The 20873-nt window shown below is 54.0% G+C and overlaps 7 protein-coding genes across 7 annotated transcripts; 3 read left to right on the plus strand and 4 right to left on the minus strand.

The window, feature by feature from the left end:
- Positions 1 to 3212: 3212 nt before the first annotated feature.
- Positions 3213 to 3644, plus strand: PFLUO_LOCUS1868 (uncharacterized protein; the record flags this gene model as incomplete). Its single annotated transcript, XM_073778950.1, has 1 exon — positions 3213 to 3644. The coding sequence occupies one exon, from the start codon at positions 3213 to 3215 to the stop codon at positions 3642 to 3644; it is 432 nt and encodes a 143-aa protein (XP_073635954.1).
- An 894-nt stretch (positions 3645 to 4538) lies between these two features.
- PFLUO_LOCUS1869 (mitochondrial) lies at positions 4539 to 6399 on the plus strand (the record flags this gene model as incomplete). The annotated part of the gene is made up of 2 exons (XM_073778951.1): positions 4539 to 6229; positions 6288 to 6399. The coding sequence occupies 2 exons, from the start codon at positions 4539 to 4541 to the stop codon at positions 6397 to 6399; spliced, it is 1803 nt and encodes a 600-aa protein (XP_073635955.1).
- A 673-nt stretch (positions 6400 to 7072) lies between these two features.
- Positions 7073 to 8071, minus strand: PFLUO_LOCUS1870 (uncharacterized protein; the record flags this gene model as incomplete). The annotated part of the gene is made up of 1 exon (XM_073778952.1): positions 7073 to 8071. The coding sequence occupies one exon, from the start codon at positions 8069 to 8071 to the stop codon at positions 7073 to 7075; it is 999 nt and encodes a 332-aa protein (XP_073635956.1).
- A 270-nt stretch (positions 8072 to 8341) lies between these two features.
- Positions 8342 to 10104, plus strand: PFLUO_LOCUS1871 (asparagine-linked glycosylation protein; the record flags this gene model as incomplete). Its single annotated transcript, XM_073778953.1, has 2 exons — positions 8342 to 8706; positions 8766 to 10104. The coding sequence occupies 2 exons, from the start codon at positions 8342 to 8344 to the stop codon at positions 10102 to 10104; spliced, it is 1704 nt and encodes a 567-aa protein (XP_073635957.1).
- A 536-nt stretch (positions 10105 to 10640) lies between these two features.
- PFLUO_LOCUS1872 (DNA-binding transcription factor) lies at positions 10641 to 12880 on the minus strand (the record flags this gene model as incomplete). Its single annotated transcript, XM_073778954.1, has 2 exons — positions 10641 to 11617; positions 11668 to 12880. The coding sequence occupies 2 exons, from the start codon at positions 12878 to 12880 to the stop codon at positions 10641 to 10643; spliced, it is 2190 nt and encodes a 729-aa protein (XP_073635958.1).
- Positions 12881 to 13990: 1110 nt separating this feature from the next.
- PFLUO_LOCUS1873 (galactokinase) lies at positions 13991 to 15115 on the minus strand (the record flags this gene model as incomplete). The annotated part of the gene is made up of 2 exons (XM_073778956.1): positions 13991 to 14722; positions 14789 to 15115. 2 exons carry the CDS (start codon positions 15113 to 15115, stop codon positions 13991 to 13993), a joined length of 1059 nt encoding a protein of 352 aa, XP_073635959.1.
- Positions 15116 to 16305: 1190 nt separating this feature from the next.
- PFLUO_LOCUS1874 (uncharacterized protein) lies at positions 16306 to 19854 on the minus strand (the record flags this gene model as incomplete). Its single annotated transcript, XM_073778957.1, has 1 exon — positions 16306 to 19854. The coding sequence occupies one exon, from the start codon at positions 19852 to 19854 to the stop codon at positions 16306 to 16308; it is 3549 nt and encodes a 1182-aa protein (XP_073635960.1).
- Positions 19855 to 20873: the final 1019 nt, after the last annotated feature.

A 20873-nucleotide genomic window follows, 5' to 3' on the forward strand; every position in this document is an offset into this window, starting at 1 on the left:
ATCTAGACCGCATGGAAATTCCAGCTGTCCTCGAGGCAAGTCATTTACTTGAGGGTATTGCTGGAATATCTTTCTGATTGAGTTGCCCAGTCTCTTGGAACTCTAGTTGACATCCTGTATTCTATACTAAATTTGTTTATGGAAATTTTAAACGATTCTTAGCGCCTCAGATAGGTTGAACCCCTCACTCTCAGTCGCCTTCTCTCTGCCTTCGAAACATACAATAAGGCTATTTAAGAACCACGTTGTGTGTGGCAAGGATGCTATCAAATACAGGCCACTGATATCAACTTCAGCAGGCCTATATTTGATTATCAGTACTGCTATCGCCGAATTCTCCTTCATCTGATAAATGAGCGAGAAGGTCAAGGACAGCGAGCCATCTGATGGTGTTGCCAATGAGCACATTGAGCAGATATGCGAGGATTCCGAGAGCCATGACAAGAAATTTGATGACTTGGAAGCACTTGAACTCTCTCATTCCAAGCAAATCAAGGTGATTTGACTTGACATTCCAACACGACGAGAATATAGCTGACGCTGCTACTCTCTCCTAGCTGAGTAATGGCAAGTTTTTGATGGTCTTGCTCGGGTTTGGAATGGCCTTTGTTGGTTCTCAAGTGTGTTCCTTGATATTCGCTGCTCTGGTTAGCACGGTTGCGAACGATCTGAACGCCGACGACGACTTGGTCTGGATTTTTTCTTCCGGCTTGGTATCTATCAGTGCCGTGGCTCCCTTCGCTGGGCCCGTTGCCGACCTCTTCGGACGAAAAAGCGTGACTATTGTGGGAGTGTTTGCTTCGATGGTGGGTATGATACTGTGTGCTTCAACTCCAAATGGGAATGGTTTCATTGCGGGCCAGGCCATTGCAGGAGTTGGGGTTGCGATCCAGGAGTTGATGTCAATCTCTGCTGTGGCTGAACTGGTACCGACTCACCAACGAGGATTTTATGCTGCTCTTGTTGTGTCCGCTTTCTTGCCTTTTTCCCCGGGGTCATTATATGGGGAGCTGATTGCGCAGACCAGCTGGCGATATTGCGCTTGCTTGATCGCAATCTGGAATTTGCTGACGGCAGTTGTCCTTGCCATCTTCTACAATCCCCCACCTCGAGTCAACGCCGGGGGCTTGAGTCGCAAGGAGATGCTTCGGAGAATCGACTTCCTAGGAGGATTTCTTATGATCGCGGGCATTGTTCTTTTCCTCGTCGGACTCAATTGGGGAGGGCAGTCATATCCCTGGAGCTCTAGTGCAGTCATTTCTTGCTTGACTCTTGGTGCCGTTCTATTGGTCGTCTTCCTCCTGTACGAGACGTTGTGGGCGAAGTACCCCATGTTCCCCCGGCGGTTGCTCCGCCACCCGCGTGCATTCATTGCGTTGATGGTTGTGATCCTTGTCGCGGGTATCAATTATATTCCCATTCTATTCTTTTGGGTCATGCAATCTATCAGCGTGTATGACTCGGGCCACGTTGTTGCAGGCATTCGGACGCTGCCATTCGGATTTTGTATTGTGGGAGGGGCGTTGATTTCTGCCATCATGATTTCTGCATTCAAAGGGTATCTACGAGTTATTATGGCAACCTTCTGCGTCATACAGACTATCGGTACGGCTTCTATCGTTTCATTCACAATAACTTCATCGCTGAGAAAATCTGTGTCTTGTTGCTGACCATCCCAGCCATTGGCACTATGTCTGTTGTCGACCCCCATAACATCAACACCGTCTGGGCTCCACTCGTGCTTGGTCTCACCGGCGCTGGTGGTGTTCTGGTTCCCAATCAAGTTATCGTTACGGTCATATCTCCAGACGATCTCATCGCAACGGCAACTTCCCTTACCGTGTGCCTTCGCTCAGTTGGCCAGGTCATTGGAATCAGCATTTTCTACAATCAATTTATAGCGAGACTCACCGAGGAAGCAGAGAAGCACATTATTCCTGCAGCGGTGGAAGTCGGCATTACTGATCTATCAATCCTTGAGACCATGCCGTCTACACTTCTAGCGATTCCCTTCTCCGAATATGCGGCGGCGCTTCCCCAGTTAAATACGCCGGAGAAGTATGACTTCCTACATCGTGTTATTATTGATGCATTTGGGGCCTCATTTTCCAAGGTCTACTTGATAACAATTGCATTCGGTACTACTGCCTGTATCGCGAGTTGGTTCATTGGTGATCTCACAGCGTTGATGGATGATCATATTGCTGTCTCATACTTCTAGTGTTGCATTTATTTGAATCAAGGAACATGTCAAAAAAATAAGTAAATGAGAGAACATCGCATTCTTTCAGCATGAAAAGACCTTGAACACATTTGTCAATTTTGATAATTTGCTTGCGATGCCCTTCTGTCATCTCACTAGTAAAAAAAAAAAGTTCGATCCAAGGCGGAAGAGGAGGCCTCATGCTAAGCCACAATCACTGCTAGTTGTCGTGTGGAGGAACCAGAGGGCAATATTGATCTCAGCAGGTGGCTTTAGCAAGACAGGCACATAATCCAAAGTAGAGGTCGGTAACAAATGACAATCGATAGTTCTTTGCTCCTGCATGTGGCTTAAACTCAATATGCAAACGGCACCGGGTGAGGCTTGTCCCTGAAAGTGGTGAGGGGAAGAGTCAAGCGGCCAAGTCACAAGACAAACCCAGCCTAATGCGCTTGGCTGCGTGGCTCTGTCTGGTGGCCTGGTTTATTTTAATAGAGTACGCTAGATTCTACGACTAGTTAATCCTGGACTGATGATTAGAAGGAAAGGAGCGGTTGCCCGGGGCGCCCTGCGCTGAGAATTGCATGGCAGAAAATAGAAAATCAGGGCTGAAGTGGAGACTGGCTCAGAGTGTCTCACTTGTACGCACAAGAGGTGCCCGAGACATGCGCAGCAAGCATCTAGCGCAGGATGTTCTAAATGTTCGCTTTGTAGTGTTACATCCACTAAGTTGAGTGATATCTATTTTGAGGAGGCTTGGCAGAGTAACCATGAGAAACCTCAAAGAGATCGTCGTGATCTATGCCTCGTTCAGTCGTTGTTCCAGTATTCCATCTTGGCATCATCAGCAACTGAATAGATTGAGAAAAGGCATAAATACCTTTCCTTCTGCTGTTGATGCTCATGTTTGTTTCTTGGTGTCATCCACAATCCAAAGTCTTTCACCGTACAAACATTCTTCATCCAAGCATATCTACTCCCACTTTCGATAATCTCCGACATCGCAAACATGCAGTTCACTCAGCTTCTTCTGTCTTCTCTCTTCGCCTCTTCGGCAGTCTTGGCCGCCCCTGTGTCTATGATGGCCGCCAGCCCCGAGTGGACCATCACGGACATGATGCGCGTTTGCAACACCGCGGACACTGAGTGCACCTGGACCTTTGGCATCCAAATCGGCAAGGGCGCCGTTACCGAATGCACCTACGTTGAGAAGGGCACCGATGCCTCCCACATTGTGGGAGGAGGCCCTGCTACCTGCGGCAAATATACCGTCACTTCCAACTGGAGCGGCCAGTTCGGCAAGGGCCAGGGCTTCACGACCTTGGCCGTTGTCGACAACCCGACCAGCCAGATCATCTACCCCAGCTACAAGGACACGCAGCTTGTGAACGGGACCGTTGTCAAGCCTGATCAGAGCTATGCCCCAGCCGCTCTTCCCTAAATGCGGCAACGACACGAAAAGGAGAGGGGAAGAAAAGCCGATAACGTGTAGAGGCTGATATGAGCGGAGCACACCGATACGCGCTCTCTCTCCCTGTCTCTCTCCAATAACGAACTTCCATGAGCTTTTTCTGTACTTAATATCTGTTTTGGAGGAATGGAATGGCGGGATGATGATAATGGTTGTTAATAGTTAATACAGAAGATTTGTCCACAGAAAGATCCACTCGGATATAAATTAAGCAGGTGGCTTTTTTGTCTCCTTAGGTTTAATATCAGGCGGCTGGTGCTGTTGTCCCTTCCGCATTTCATCAGTCTGTAATAGCCGCTGGATTGACCGCCGATGGCACTTGAAATCGACTACTGCAAGTAGATCTTTGATAGTCACATGCGGATCTTCCAATATGCGTTGCTTGATACGCGCAAGATCATCTTCGGTGAGCTTTTTTGGTGCCCCTGGTCGAGGTTTGGTAACATTGTTTTCGCGCGCACTTTCACGTCGAACTGTGCTCTTCATAGTCCCAACTGGTATGTCTGGGAAGCGCTCGGATAGGCGTGTATATGACCAGCCTTGGAGTTTGAGCTCACAGATGCGTGAGCGGGTCTGGGGGTCTAGTTCTTTCCCACGGCGAGTCATGGTGGTGGCGGTTGAGGTTCGTGGGGGATTCAAAACAACGCGCGCGAGACGAAAGAGGGACTCGCCCGGATACGATATGGCCACCACACGTGATACATTACATCTGGGAAACTTAACCGTTACACCTTCATCGCTCTTCCACATCCACACCCGCTGTACCCAACTCAGCGTCTGAGCTCGTTCTGCCCTTAGAGACATCCTTCGTCAAGTCCCGCTTCGCTGGGCCATCTCCGTACCGTTCCATTTCCCGCAGGATTCATGCGTCGGGCGGCTGTCCAGGCTTTCCGTACTGCTCGGCGTGCCCCAGTATGGAAAGCTGCCGGTAAACGGCCGTGCCCGCTGTCCTTCTCCCACAACCAGGTTCGTGGTCTACGGCCCTACTCTGGCGGCAAACGTCCCTATTCCTTTGTGCCGGTCGCGCTGCAGTCCTCTATGTATCTCCGCAACTTCTCCCTTGCCGTTATCTCGACCGCTGTCGTCTCCGGGGCCTGGTACGCGTATCAAGGCGACCGCAGCCCTCAATCCGTCGCAACACAGCTTCGGGGGTTTGCCTCCAGCGCGATCCAATCTGCCTACGCCGAGGGCCCGACGGAGCCCCCGCGCCGTGCTCTGCTGGTGGATAACGACCAGTTTTACACCACAACGTTGTCTGGCGACCAGCCGCTGTCTAAAACCACCGACGATTCGGATCGTGGGGTTCTCGAGATGTTGACCCCCGAGCAAGCTACCCAGAAGCTTCGGAAAAACGAGGAGTCGTATCTTGTCAATCGGGGCCAAGGTGTTGTCCGCTACGATATCGTCCAGGTTCCGAGCAATTCGCCCATTGAAGACGACCATGCCGAGAAGATTGTAGAGGTCCCGTCGTCTGTGGCTGCTGCCCATAATGGAGAGCCGAACAGCGACTGGATGTTCTGGGCCGTGTTCGATGGCCATTCGGGCTGGACGACCTCCGCCAAGCTGCGCAATGTCCTCATTTCATACGTTGCCCGCGAATTGAACACCACCTACAAGGCCGCCGCCACCGACCCATCCTCACTGGCTCCGACATCCGAGGCTGTGGACGCGGCTATCAAGCAAGCCTTCGTGCGTCTCGACCATGACATCGTGAACGAAAGCGTGGAGAAGGTCTTCAAGTCCAACTCTCGACGGGTCGCCGCCGAGCTCCTTGCGCCCGCTCTGTCTGGATCATGTGCCCTTCTTAGCTTCTACGACTCCCAGTCCCAGAATGTCAAGGTCGCCGTTGCGGGTGACTCGCGCGCCGTTCTGGGCCGTCGTGGCCCTAGTGGGAAGTGGACCGCCACGGCTCTGTCCGAGGACCAGACTGGCGGCACCCCCTCTGAGATGAAGCGTCTGCGCGAGGAACACCCCGGCGAAGCGAACGTCGTCGCGAGGGGTCGTATCCTGGGCCAACTGGAACCCAGCCGCTCCTTCGGCGACGCTGCCTACAAGTGGACCAAAGACATCCAAGACAAGATCAAGCGGCAATTCTTCGGGCGTACCCCCCACCCGCTCCTCAAGACACCTCCCTACGTCACCGCCGAACCCATCATCACCACCACCAAAATCGATCCCGCGCAAGGCGACTTCATCGTCATGGCTACCGATGGCCTTTGGGAAATGCTGAGCAACGAGGAGGTCGTCGGTCTGGTGGGCCAGTGGATCGAGCAGCAGCAATCCAGCGGCAGCACCAGCAAGTCTTGGATGTCCAGCTGGCTTGGCTTTGATAGTAAGAAGCAACTCCCCGTGGAGGCAGCGGATCATGCCTCGACCGAAGGCCAGCGCCGCCCCATTCGCCAACAGCAGTATGCCATTCCCGACGCCGCGAGCCGCTTTGTCGTTGAAGACAAGAATGTGGCTACGCACTTGGTGCGCAATGCCATGGGCGGCAAAGATAAGGATATGGTGTGTGCGTTGTTGACGCTGCCCAGCCCCTACTCTCGTCGATACCGGTGGGTTCTTTCTATCCTTCCTCTAACTCTTGTCGCTCTCACTAATCTCTTCTTTCAGTGACGACCTCACAGTCGAGGTCATTTTCTTCGGCCAGGGGACCGACTCTCGTACCGTCGAGATTAACAAGGAAGCAAGTGCGTCCGAGGAGAACCCCAAGCCCAAGCTCTAAATGGGGTTGTCTTCGAACTCTCAAGGAGGTCGTTTTTCTTTCTTTCTTTCTTTTCATTTCGATCAAGGATATACGACTAGATACCACGAGCTCATTTCATTTCTCATCTTCTGGGTGGTTTCTATTGTCTTTTCCGTGCAATAGACTTTTCTGGGTGGCAGACGCTGCTCTCTGACGAGCGTTTTCAGCACCATGCGTTCTAATATGATTCATCTATGAACATGACTCTTTCGTACAAATCTCTCCTAATTTACACGGAACGCGAGATGCCCGCGTTCTCATCTTCCAAACATCTTGTTAAGAATACATGAAGGTATCGACCTGGTGGGATGAACAAAGGGTGCTCATTCCTGGGACTGCCCCAGCTCAACATCGAAAGCTGGGAGCCGTGAATTGGGCAGCCTGGTGACAACAGTTGATCGAAGTCGCTATTTTTGATGGTGGGTGGTCGAAGTGCATCAAGTAAATAGTGAAAATGCCTCAGGTCGCCCCCTTGAATCTTGCCGGCGCAGCTGTGACCTTTGAAAAGTGGTCAAATGCATCGTGGCGAACCTGCTGCCGGATTTAAACTATCGTGCAGTGGGTATCTTCAAAGCAGGCATCTCTCTCCAGTTCGGAGTGTCACTGGAAGTGAATCCACCGGGTCGAAGGGTGACGCCCCCACAGACCGCAATCACTTCATATTCACCTGGAATGGATCCTCCTGGCCTGGTCTGTTGTACCTGACATGCAAACCCCTCCAAGGCGCAAGTGGCTGGTCTGGGAACAAGAACTTCTCCAAAAAATAGGTCTGCGACGTAGCGACATTTGAACTGGTAATCCAATAGATCATCAAGGCGCAAGGCAGGGATTGAACCCAAGCCGAGTACGCGATGAGGAGCGACAGTCCTTGGAGACCAAACTTCAGACCGGCAAATGCAGCGGAGCGGAACATCAGAAACTTGGGCATATCGGCCATCTCTGCGGGCTGCGGCGTCTTCCACCCTCTCCGGATATTCAGGATGAGCGACGCTGCCAGCGCAGCCGGCAAGATTCCCGTGGGATCTCCCGCGAGCAGATCCGGGAACCAGAGCGCGCCTTCGTTCGCCAGCGTCGGCTCCACGGTCAGATGGAGAGTCTCGGAAGTGGCTTGTTCTGATTCAAAGAAAGACAGAGCCCATGGAAGAAGTCCGTTTCTGGCGCCGCTCATGCCGCGCAGGCCCTCCATGAGCGCGATCCAGACTGGTATTTGCCAGTACGGCGTGTACTTGTAGTGTCCGGAGATCCCCCAGCGTTTGTGCATTACGGTATTCGCCAACCGGAGTCTTTTCTCCACTGTCTTCGTGGCCTCACCGGGCTGCAGTTGCTCGGCCATGATTTTGGTTTTGTAGACTTTGCTCCACGCATATTTGAGCGGGAGCAGGTCCCGCTCTTTGCGCGCGTGGACTCTCATGTAGACTTGGAGCGGGAGAGCGACTGCGGTCCGGACGATGACGGCGGTCAGGGGAATTGATAGGACCCATGGCAGGTGGGAGACGGAGTGGACGCCGTGAATAAACCAGGTGGACGCATCGAGTACTTCATTCAAGACCCGGGTGGGCTTGGTCGGGTGGAAATGGCGGATCTGCTGCCTGCGAGGCAGCAATGGCGGTATTCGAGCTGGGCGCAGGTGTGCCGCACGGAGGGAATTCATGACTGAATGAAGGACATGGAAGGAGGAAAGTCACAAAGTAAATCGGGTGCGCGAATGAGGAAAGGGACCGGGCATCATGTGACCCTCCGTCAACACGTCAACTGATATGGAGTGCGCCGATGATCATGATGCCCTGTGGCCCCTCCTCCCCTCACGCACTCTGCTCTTCCCCCTTTCTCTTTTTCCCTCTCCGTCTCTCCCTTACCGAACTTACTATGTGCAGTTGCTGGTAACACGGCTGTTCAATCTCAACAATAACAACAACCAACCATGTTGACCTTCTTGTCCCACGCTATCCTCGCCCTCCTCGTACTCACCGCCACTGCCGTGCTTCTACCCCAACTGCCTAGTGGTCTTCTGGCACTCATTTTCCGTGGAGTGGGCTGGCTGATTCGGAGACGCACTCGTTCTCGACGAGAATATGTGATCGCGCGGGCGCGATCGGAGGAGGAGGAATATCGGGCCTCGCGGGCGAAGGACTCGACATCGCGCAGCCAGGTCGAAGACGAAGAAGACTGGGAGAAAGTGGATACCGGGGAACGGCCTCCGAGCAGTAGTGATAGTGGTGTTGCTGAGACAGAGGAAGGGAAGAAGGACGACTGGAGCGGTGTGGTTGGCTTCTTCCATCCTTTCTGGTATGTGATGTTCTTTTGAAGCTATGATGCACCGCAAAGGCTGACGGTGAACGATATAGTAATGCAGGCGGAGGTGGCGAGCGGGTGCTGTGGGAAGCAGTGCGTGCGACACAGAGGCGCTGGCCAAAGGCCGTCTGCGCCATCTACACGGGCGACCACGAGGTCAACAAGACGACGATGCTGGAGCGGGTGGAGAATCGATTTAACATCAAATTGCACGCGCCGACAGTGGTGCTGCTATACCTGACGACGCGCAAGTACGTTGTCGCCAGTTCATACCCGTACATGACACTACTGGGCCAGTCTTTGGGATCACTGATCGTAGGCTACGACGCCTTCACGCTGTTGGTGCCGGATATCTTTATCGATACTATGGGCTATGCTTTTACTCTGGCTTTGTGCAAATGGCTTTTCCCCTCGGTTCCGACTGGTGCCTATGTTCACTATCCCACCATCTCAACAGATATGATCGCCTCCCTCGATGACCAGACCGGAGTCCAGGGGATCAATTCCGGAGCGGGCAAGGGAAGTAAGGGAGCAATCAAGCGGCGGTACTGGGAGTTCTTTGCGCAGCTGTATGGCTGGGTCGGGCGTCACGTTGACGTCGTCATGTGCAATTCGTCCTGGACCGCGGCGCATATTCGCAAACTCTGGGGCAAGAGCAAGAGCAGTGATGCAAACAACACGGACGGAGCGGGAACAGCATTCTCGCCGGCGGTGGTATTCCCACCAACAGGCGTGGCCGAGCTAGAATCGAGCATTTCGGTCGACGCAGAAAGCGAGAATACCCGCCAACCGGTACTCCTGTACATCGCGCAATTCCGGCCCGAGAAGAACCACCCGCTCGTCCTGCGTTCCTTCGCCCGGTTTCTCCACGACCGAGCCAAGAGCCCAGAATACGCCGGCTATCCGCCTCCGCGTCTGGTGCTGATCGGCTCCGTGCGCCACTCCAGCCCCGATGAAACCCACATCTACAACCTGCGGCTTTTGGCCCACGAGCTCAAAATCCGCGACCAGACCACCTTCCTCTGCGACGCCAGCTGGCCCGCCGTGCTCTCGCACCTCGGCACCGCCTCGATTGGCGTCAACGCCATGTGGAACGAACACTTCGGCATCTGTGTTGTCGAGTATCAGGCCGCGGGTCTCATCTGCGTCACGCATAACTCCGGCGGACCGCGCGAGGACATCGTCGTCGATCTCGGCGACGGGCCGACGGGCTTCCACGCTGAAACGGAGGAGGAGTTCGCCGCTGCTTATGAGGCGGCTCTTACGCTCTCACAGTCGGAGAAGGTCGAGATGCGAGAGCGGGCTCGTCATTCGGCGCGCAGGTTCACGGAAGCAGAGTTCTCGCGCAAATGGTTGGATCAGGTGCAGAAGCTTGTTGATGCATCAAGGTAGTTTCGAGAACAGGCGTCTGTCAGTTAGAACTTACGAGGCGCATCTACACCATATCATACCACCCAAATGGTAGCTACATGGCGAAGAAAGTAGTTTGTAGTTCAAGACTCGTTATCCTTGTAACCTTGTGTCAGGTTAAGCAGAGAGAAAAAGTGGTATATGGACTCTGTCGCCAAGTATATAAAATCCAATTATGATAAAATCAACAGAAAATCACAAAGTACTGGGGTATGATCAAAGGGAATCAAAAAATGCAGCGTGACACGATATGACAAGGGTTCTTCCAAGAAAAAGCAGTTCAAAGATAAAGATCGATCAAAAAGAAGGCAGTTGCAATACCGGTGCAGGTGCCGAGCCATCAAAGACCAAACGAATGAAGAAAAAGGAAACCCCTCGCCGACCAACGGCGGAATCTCCTACCCAGCCCTGTATCCTAACGCCGGTGCCTTTTTCTATACAAAAGACATGAAAACACACCGAAAAAAAAAGCGGAAGAGAAAGAACCCGAAAGAGGTATAGAGAGAGGGGGGGGGGTGTCACCCAGTCCATCCCTGACCGGCATACATATTCCCCTGGTTTCCGCCGTAGCTGCCACCCATTCCAGACACGCTGGAGAGATCATCGTCGTCAAAGCCAAACTCACCGCCAGAACTGGCTTCAAAGCTGCTTCGACCGCCAATATCGCTTGGATCATCTGCCCCAGCAGGGATCTGATCCCATTGCAGCGTTGACAGTGCAGGATACTGAGCCAGCAGCGCGGCAGGCAGAACAAAGTTTCCTGAAGTCTGGCCATCCATGCCAGGCACGCCGGGCATGACAAGGGGTTGCGGAACTGGCTGGAGGTGACCAGCAGGCTGTTGTTGCTGCTGCTGCTCCATCATGACTCGCTCGCGTTCTTGCGATTCTTCGTCCAGAAGTGGCTTGATACACACGCGGCCGGCTTCAGATCTGAAGTGGCGGCCCAGGGCATCTGCACGCGCGAAACGTCGACCACACCCCCACTGTCCACTCCTCGACAGGTCGCCCCGACAGACGAACTTCTTTTCTCCGGAGTGCAGTCCTTCGTGTCGCTTTCGGTCGTGCTGCCGCGCAAATGCCTTACCGCAGACAGTACAGACGAAAGGCCTTTCGTCCGTGTGAGTGCGCAGATGAGACCGCAGGTTGTATGCTCGGGTAAACCGCTTGGGACACAGCGTGCACTGGAATGTAGCCGGGTGCTTCTGAACTCGCTTGGAGTCGCCAGGCACGGCGCCCGGGCGCTGCGGATCGGCCAGATCTAAGATATAATTCCGGCTGTCAATCGAGGATGTTGAAAGACGTCGATTGCCTCGCGATGGTGATGTATCGCGTGAGCTGGGGTTACTGCGTGATTGGCCACCTGTCGAACCAAGAGGCGAGAGCGATCGTGGAGTGGTGGGAGCTTGAGGCTCGAGACTGGATACCGAACGTGCGGGTGACCGTGAACGAGAGGCAGGGTGTGTGTAAGGGTCGGATTTACTGCGCATACGTGATCCTGAACTAAAAGTTAATCTTCATCATTTTGAAGCCGCAAGAAACACTTACGCATTGCTGGCGGGCTTAGCGAGTCCAGGTTTGCACCCAGCGGCTTCGACGGCCCAAAGCTCGGGATCCGAGAAGGAGGAGCAAACTCCACATTAATCGACGGGGGGGCCATCTGAGACGCCTGCCCAATGTCGCCCACCATGTTCATCATCCCGTCATCGGTGGACATACCGTACATGTCTGTCCCCACCGAAGGAGCCTGGGGATTCATGTTGCCTGGAAGATAAGGCGCATTCGGCACCACATCTCCTCCCTGTTGAGGCATCAATTGCGGCGATATATATGGGCTGTGAAGCGGGCTGTATCCCTGCTGCTGCTGTTGCTGTTCGGAAAGGGTGAACGACTCAATGCCCAATGCGTTATCATAGAGAGTCGGGTCGTTCTGTGGCGCCAGCGACGGAGATGTGTTGCCATCAAACTCATGCTGAGAGAGATATGGGGAATGAGTGGCTGATGACACCTCGGACACCTCCGAGGGCGCTCTTCGGTGACCCTGAAAGGCAGTGTTGTTCATGACAGACTGCCACTCGGGGTTTGGCTGGGCAGTCAAATAGTTTGCGGTCGCCGGGTCTAAAGAAGTATGGCGTGAATGTTGCGGGGTATAGAAGGTGCCCGGCGTGGACCCAGAAGGCGAGATGGCGCCAGGCGATGAGTGGTGCTGGTCCGGCGGCGACGTTTGGGATGAAACGGAGGCATTGGACACCGGGCTGACCAGATCGGCCGGGTTAACCGCTTGGTTCATGGACTGCTGGTGCTGTTGCATCTGAGGATCCAGCAGCAAGGACGAGTCATATTCGGAACCGGTGACACTATTGGAGCTGTGCTCGGGGTAACCGAATTCAAAGTCCGACGGGTTGGTATTGAGGAGATTGGAGAAGTTCTCGTCGGGCTGCATTGAGCGTAAACCTGCGGAAGACTGCTCGAGCTGATTGACAAAGGTCGCCTCGAAAGACTGGGATACGGGCATGTTGCTTGTGTTGGTCGAAGGAGGGAAGTTCTGTGGCGCTCCAGTGAGGTAGTTCGCGGGAAAGTTGTACGACTCGCCTCCAGGATTGGGATTGTTGTTGTCGAACGCGGGGGCCGCGGAGAAAGTCGACATGGAGGGGTCCACACCCAGCGCACCTGAAGGATCGTGATATTGAGGTTGACCGGCTGGGCTGACACTGCGCCTCGGAGAGGCGGACGATCTATGGCCTTGGTCGTAGGAAGCCATGGTGTGCGAAGCGCTTATGATCCGTCAAATCGCGATCCGTGTCCAGCAGGGAGGGGTTAGGGGAGGATAATATGCGATAAGGAGATGCTAGGAGTGGCGGATGTCGATGAGGATGTCAGCTGTCGCGCACGAGGCTCATCGTCATCGGGCGGGCATCGAGGAAGGAGAGAGATGCGAGGCAGACAGGAGGCGAGAGGTGTGTGTGTGTGTATGTGTGTGTGCGTGTGTGTGGGTTGCAGGGAAGATCGAGATGAATGAATGGATTGCACGTGCACAAGGCGGTCTGGCGCGAGTACGAACTATGGATGGATGGGCTAGTCGGCGCTTAGGAAGATAACAGAAAAGACCCCAGGAGTCAGTAGGGTTTAGTTGATTGCAGTGCCACCGTGGAGTGGGCATCCGAGTTCCAAACAGTTGGCAGATCTGCACGGAGGCCCGATGGATCTACACGACGGAAAGAGACGGTGCCTAAGCAGCTCAGAGAAATGGCCCCCGGTAGCCGAGAACTGTCCGTCCGGGAGGGAGCAAACTTAAAGAACTACCATTGTCCGTATTCTGTCCACTGGGTCTCCCCCACATTTACCAAGGCCACATCGATAGGAGATAGCGAACACCCAGTATGTATACCAACATACAGTGGATCACCAGGGGCCAAATTCATAACAAGAATTTTGTCTTCGGTCCTTGGGTGTTTGGAACAATGATACTACCATGTTTTAGCCGAAGAGCATCCCCAGGTGGGGATTAGTTGGCCAGCGGGCAAAAAGCGGGCGGCTAACGATCCTAGCTCTGCACAGCCACCGAGCTGAGAGGTGCGCCAACACAACTAGCCTCGCATCAGGCATCAGCCCTCGCCCTGTTGCAGAGGCTCAAACGAGGCAGACTCGTGCGCCTTGTGGAGTACAGCTGCAGTATACAGCAGTCCGGTCTTTTGAATCGAACCATCACGACCGCTCGCTAGAGTACCACCGATTGTTTGATTGAGTACCGCCGATTGTCTGATCAAACCACTCGATCTGGAAAATAGTCCCCACCCGACAATTTTCCCTGATTTCGCAAAGAAGCAACTAAATAGGGCTAACCCTCACAACGACATCTTTGTGTCTCTCTCTACATCTCGCCCAGCGTACTCAGGCTCGCCCTTTCCTCGTCATTAGTAGAACTAAACAACAAATTATCCGCACAACTGCTCCCCAACCCGGCATTATCCACCCAAGCAGGCTCCCAATAATAAACCCCCAACCCTCCCGAAACGCCCTCTACAACGCTCGCCAAATCATTCAAGAATGTCTGCTGCCCAGCGACAGAGAACGGAACGCTCGTCAACCCGGACGGGAACGCATACTCCGGGTCCGGGCAGGAGTATGGCCAATTCGTCTCCACGACAAGTACATCCTTCCCGTAGGTGGAGTACAGGTTACTCAGACTCGTGCTCAGCGATGCGAGCGTTGCTGAGCTCGAATAGAACGGGTAGTATGATACGCCGATGTAGTCAAAGTCCGACGAGACGAAGTCAGATCCGCTGTCCAACACCTCGTTGTAGAAATATTCCTGCTCGGACCAGTCCCATCCGTTATCGAGGTGGATCATGATCTTGGGCGTGGTGGCCAGGTTGGAGTCCTTGACACCCCATGCGCCGGAGTGGAGCAGGCTCGCGATATTGGAGTAGCTGCTTGTCTCGCCTAGTGGCCAGAGAAGGCCGTTGCGGATCTCGTTGCCGATGGATACAATCGCCACGGTGAGATCGTTCTCCGCGAAGGTGTTGCATACTTCCAAAGTGTAGTTGTAGAGCTGCCAGGTGAGGGTGTCGATGTCCGTGGTAGACCAGCCGGAGGGCGTTGTCTTTTTTCCATAAACATCAGCGTCAGGATTCTTTCCCGAGCGCGCTGGGGTATACTAGGTACTAACCTGATCACTCGGATCCGCCCACGTATCACTCAAATGCAAATCCAAATACGTCGTCATCCCCTGCGCCTGAATCCTCTTCGCGAGCTCGATATTGTAGTCGAGATCATACGACCCGTCACTGGGATTCACCCACACCCGCTGGCGCACCGAGTTGATACCCGCGCCAGCTAGAATAACCTCCAGGGCCTGGGTGGTCCCGTCTAGATTCTTGTATGAAATGCCTGCATCTTCTTCCACGAGCAACGAAGAGATATCTGCGCCGCGGATGCTCAGCTCTGCGGATACATAACCCGACAAAGCGGCTAGAAGGATTGTTGAAGAGACCATCTGGGGTAGACAGGTTGACTTTGTTGTCAATAGTTGATAAACACAAAAGGAGGAATGGAGAATCACCGGAACAGGGCCCTCTTTCTATATTTCGTTTCGATTCAAGCTGAAGGGTCTCCGCAAAGAACAAGGGAATTTTTCCGCACGCGTGTATCCCCTAATCGACCGGGGTATGAAACACCCGATTAGAGGAAGAAAAGAATCCCGGTGGGGGATGGAACCCCTCGCCTCGAGCACGATCTTATTCTTCACTCCCGCCTCGAAGAGTGGGGTTGAATGTTGCAGTGGACTGTTTGGGGTATATTCCCCGTATATTGCCGTCTGGGGGAGGTGCATATGGATTTTATTGGTGGAGGAACCACCATCAAGGTACGTAGCTTAGAGCTAAAGAGACCGGAGGTGAAAAGGGACTGAAGAACTTGCTTGGAACACCGGGCAAGGTTCATTTACTTGGGACTGGAAACTCCGCCGCAGGACATCCTAGCGAAGCCACATTTCATCTACAGAGAATAGAAAGACGATTATCGTTTCAAATGCTGGATTCATTTCATGACAGATCATCTCATCGCGAATATACGCCTCCGCGTAACCCATACATAACATGAGAGAAAGACCACGCTCTCTGCTGAAACCTCACTCAATCCCTCTGAGGGACGCGAACAGAATAAAGAAAGGAAAGAAAAGAACTCCCAAGAACCCCGCCTAGTGTCAACATTACATGGAAATAGGTAATCAACGGTCTTGAAAGTCAGAAAGCCGGCCCAAAATGGAAGTCAAAGCATGTGTAGATGAGGATAGGTGTGTATGTGTGGTGTCATCCCGAGACATGTCTCCGGGTTTGACAGTGACAGATGTCCAACGCATCTGGAGACTTCAGATAGCGCCGAAAAAAGGCACACACACGCGGAGAGAAAAGCAGATGTAAATGCCACCCATGCGAATGTATATGTACAAGCCATATAGAAAAAAAAAGGTAGGTCAACAAGCTCTAAGGCATCATGGGTACCGGGTATGCGGCGTGGCAGAAACCTGCAAGCCAAGAAGGAAAGAGCAACCAAGATGATATACAACGGCCTCGCAGTATACAGGAAATGTGGGAGTGATGCGGATGGTAGTGGGAGGGAGATGTGAGGGATAGTGAGAGTTGTAGGAGGCCGGAGGATTCAAGCCGTGCATGCGCAACGACAGCGCTAGTTATTCCCAGTCTTGACGGGTGGCTTCTTCTTTCCGATCACAAGAACCTCGTCTTCTGAATCACCTTCATCCTCGTCATCGCAGTAGTACCTTGACTCGTCATCTTCTGACGGGCGAAGTGTACTCGAGTGATGAGCTTTGACTGTCTCACCCGTGCGGAGGATAGAAGGCACTTGGGTCGAGGAATCAGAGCGTTTGTCCTGGAAGAAGCCATCTCCAGAAAGCGAAGAAGCCCCAGACACAACAGAGGGAATGCTAGGATGAGAAGCGCTTTGAGACATGCCACTGGTGAAATCGTCGGCAGAAGAGGAAGAGATGGTGGCGGCCGAGGGTGTGGAGGTGGTGAGACCACGACTAGGAGGGTCGACGGGACATCCAGGATCCGGAAGTGGAGGAGCCAGGGGTAAACGGAGAGAGTCGTTTGGTAGTATCTCGCTTTCGACTGCAGAGGCCAGCGGACCCCGGCCAGAACCTGGTTCGATGTCGCTCCGCCGGCGCCGTAGAAGCGCTTCTTTCGTGAGGGTTAATGACTCCGCAGAGGACTTGCCCGCTAGCTGCTGGGATCGGTTGCGTCGATGCACGGGTGCTGGGGGAGGGGCTGGACTCTTGGCGGAGACACCGGCTTCGTGTTGCCATAGACCGTTGCTTCGCACTTGGCCAATTGCAGAGGCAACACTGATGGCAAGGCTTGGCTCTGAGTGACGATCCCCGCCTTCCAGGGACGCTGACTCGCCGGAGGGGGATGAGACCCGACTGCGGCTGCCACTGTACATGCCCCGTGATATCCGCCGAGAACCACTGAACAGGCCACCGAGACTGGTAGTTCCCAGAGCTTCGATAATCGACGGGGCACCCGTTCGCGGTCGTACCGTTGGGGTCGTGTCAAAACTGGACTGCCTTACAGTCTTTGCGGACTCTGCGGTCGACATGGAAGACCTAGCCCGTCTGGGAGGTCCCGGTCGTGGAGTCACGATGGGAGCTGGAGCAGCATTGGGTCCAGGGATAGTCTTGTTATCGAAATACGAAGACCATTCTTCTTCTTCCACTGGACTGGCCGTCACGCTTTGAGCCAGGGGGTGTTCGCTTTGGCTACCAAACTTGAGTGGCCGAAAGAATTCCTCGTCCCCTCGCAAACTGAGCCGGCGGCCGTCTTGCGATGCTTTGCCAAAGGTACTGCTCGTCGAGGCAGATGATAGCGTGTCCGAAGATGGTGTGGTGCTCGAAATTCGCTTGCGAGATTCCTTGTCCTTAGACCGACCTCCAAACCACTTTGCAACGTTGGACCGAACTCGTTGAATGAAAGGAACCTTGCTGACAGCACTGGTGACTTCTTCGTTCGAGACTTCGATCCTCTTTCCTTTGCTCTGATAGCCGGGATCTGTCTCCTCGATCCACGCTCGGGGGTTGGGTAGGCCGTCAAGGGTCCAAGGGTGGTGCTTGATCTCCTTCAGAGTGATGCGCTTGATGGGATCCTTGGTCAACAACCGACGAAGTAAATCATAGAGCTCGTCATCAATCTCCTCATAGGCCAGCTCATCATTGCTGCGGTGGTTCCATTGAGTGATGGTGGAAGAGTCCTCTCTGACGACAGGGACGAGACGCTTCCGCGGGATAAAGACTTCTTTCTTCACGATGGTCTGGAACATGCTGTATTCATCATCCGAGACGAAGGGCAGGCGGCCAAAGATCATCCCATACAGGGTCACACCCAAAGACCAAACGTCGATCGCCCCGGTAATTTTGGGGACGGATCCGATTGTCTCGACGAAATCGTCGCCAGTGTAGCACAATTCCGGGGCGTAGAAGGCGGGAGTTCCCACAGTCTTGGATAAATCGCGAGCATCGTCCAATTCTGCCGCACTAGTCTCGTCCACTTGTTCCTCCTCGTCATCGCGAATAGGTCGACCCAGGTATGAGACACCGAAATCAGAGATCTTGACGCGGTGGCTGCTGGTCACCAATAGATTGGCGGGTTTGATGTCACGATGGATGATCCCCTGGTAGTGAAGATACTCCAATCCGAGGACAGAGTCTCGGAATGCGTTGCGAGCTTCGCTGATGGTCAAGCAGGGGACATAGGACATATCATCTCCATCTGCAGTCCATTCCGGCTCAGAAGGAGCATATCCAAAGTTGCTGGATGCGGTGCTGAAGCGTCTCTCGAACGGATAGTCGACATAGGCGCCATACATGCTGCCTTCGACCGCATTTAGGGACTCGTGAGTGGAAGCGAAGGACGCACTGGGGGAGTTCTCGTCAAGGATGGCCGTCGAACGGGTGGATATCCGCCCGATCCCTAATCCAAGACCAACACCCTCCTCTTCGTCTGACGACTCCGCACCGTGCTCCAAGCTCCATGCCGGAATGGGCCCCTTCTGCGCATCGGCAGCCTGCGCTTCGATGCGCTCCCGCGCTCTTTTGCGTTGCCGACGCAAATGCTGAGCGGTCCGGACAAATTGATGACTCTCTTCCAAAAAGGCTGGGGTATCGGGAATTCCAGATTGCTCGCGCTCGAATCGGAGTTTGTCCACGTGCACGATCTCTCGAAGACCCTTCTTGCGCCAGATGATCTCACCGTTCTCGACATATTCCAACACGATATAGACCTTCTGCTGGTTGGGATCATCGATGACTTCGAGCAAGCTGACCACGTTCGGATGCCGCGCTTTCTTCAGAATAGCCACCTCTTTTTTGACTTTATCCTCCGGGTTGCCCAGTTTGCCTAACCGACGACGCTTGGAGTACCGCTGGACGATTTTGATGGCCACTTTCTGCTTGGTGGCCACATGCCGACAGAGTTTGACTTTCCCATGCTCACCACGTCCAAGCTCCTCCAGGATCTCATATTGATTGATGACCTTGTTACCCGTGATCAAGTCACGATCCACTTCGACGATATGCGTTTCTTTCGGCGGTTGTAAATGACTTGGATGGAGGTAGGGGCTGCCGAACCAACCTTCCTCGTCCGAACCCACCGGTGGTGTTGTGCGCGAGCCTCGCATGGAGAACAGTCCTGGGCTCGACACCGGAGTATTGCCCGCGGTGCGAGAGACACGCGGCTGTGACACACGAGGGATAGCATCTGCCTGCAATGGATAGGAACTCCGCGACCGTAGGTGTGGAGGTTGCCATGTTGGATGAATCTGAGACTGCAGGCTAGCATAGGATTGGTCGGGATACACCGGGTAGTCGCCTTGGGTTTCAGCGTGTCGAGAAGACCTCTGGGGGCTGCGCCCAGCGCTGCCATTTTCCGACCGGGCATCCACCACAATATCTTCGTTCAAGGCCTGGAGAGAGCTCGTGGAAGTGCGGGCCGACGAAGACCGAGAGAGATTATAAACGTGGGCGAAGGCCTGGCGAAGGGCGCCTCCCTGTGTATCGGCCGGTCGGGCATCGGCCCTGTCGCTTGAGGCGGATGGAGACTGCAACAACTCGTCCGACCGGTTCAGGTCTCGCTTGGGGTTGTCTCCCGAGCCATGACCATTCCCCGCCGCGAGTCGGTCGGAGTCCTCCAGACTAGCTATCGAAGACCGGTGGTCCGACATGTTCAACACTTTTTTTTTTTTTGTGGTTGGAGGTAAGTTATGGGAGCGAGCCAACGGTGCCGGGGGTGCCGTGGACCATCCTTCTGTTTCCTCGCGTGGGTAATGTATTGAGGGGTGGGATTCACGAAGAGCTGATGATGAGCTCTGCGGGAAGGCACGAGTTGACCGGCATTACTTTCGCTAGATTCGACGACGGGCGACCGGTATGCAGGTAGGAAGGCGAGGGAGATCGACCGTGTTCCGGACAGCGGCGAGGGTGGATGTAGAGAGAGAGAATCGAGGGTAGACCTGCTACTCCAGCACGTGTCGACAATAGGGATGGAATGAGTATTTATAGCGCGGTGGTGTCGTCGAAGTGAGGGGGGGGGGGGGGGGGAGGGAGGATGGATAGGTTGACAGATACTGGGGCGAGATCGACCGGATTGGACAGGGAGAGGGAAGGCAGAGAGAGAGTTGAAATAAATCCAAATGAATGGAGACAGAAGACAAAGCCCGTCAAGGATTCACGGGGAGAAGGGAGACAAAAAAAAGAGTAGTGAGGAAAGTAGTGGGAGAGAAAGGGAGGATGAGTTGGGAGTGGATCAGCCAGGTTGGGTTCAAGTCGAGCCAGCGAGCATCGGAGGTGCACGGTGGGGCTGTCAGATTTCTCTCTTCGGCCGACACTCCGGTGGTCCGTGGAGACTGGAGAGTCGCCGGGAGGGATCTACATACTTGACGATTCTCTGCTAGAAACTCTCTCGCTCTACAATGTATTGGCACCGACTCGACTGCTGTGGCAAAGCTGGTGGCTTCGTGCGAGGGCGTTTAGGGTTTGCCGGCCAAGAATGGATTACGTCGAGGACTCACGCTTAGTAGTGCTGCTATCGTACCACGGGTGTTGGATCTGCCACCTCGTTGCTTTGGCGTCTCCTGGACCACCCATGGTCTTTAATTGTGCTTGATTGTTCCCGGCGACGGTATCCGCCACCCGACTCCACTGGTGAGAGAAAAGAGTAATGGAGTCGGTCGTCGACCAGCGC

The sequence above is a fragment of the Penicillium psychrofluorescens genome (assembly GCF_964197705.1).
Source record: "Penicillium psychrofluorescens genome assembly, chromosome: 1".
NCBI lineage: Eukaryota > Fungi > Ascomycota > Eurotiomycetes > Eurotiales > Aspergillaceae > Penicillium > Penicillium psychrofluorescens.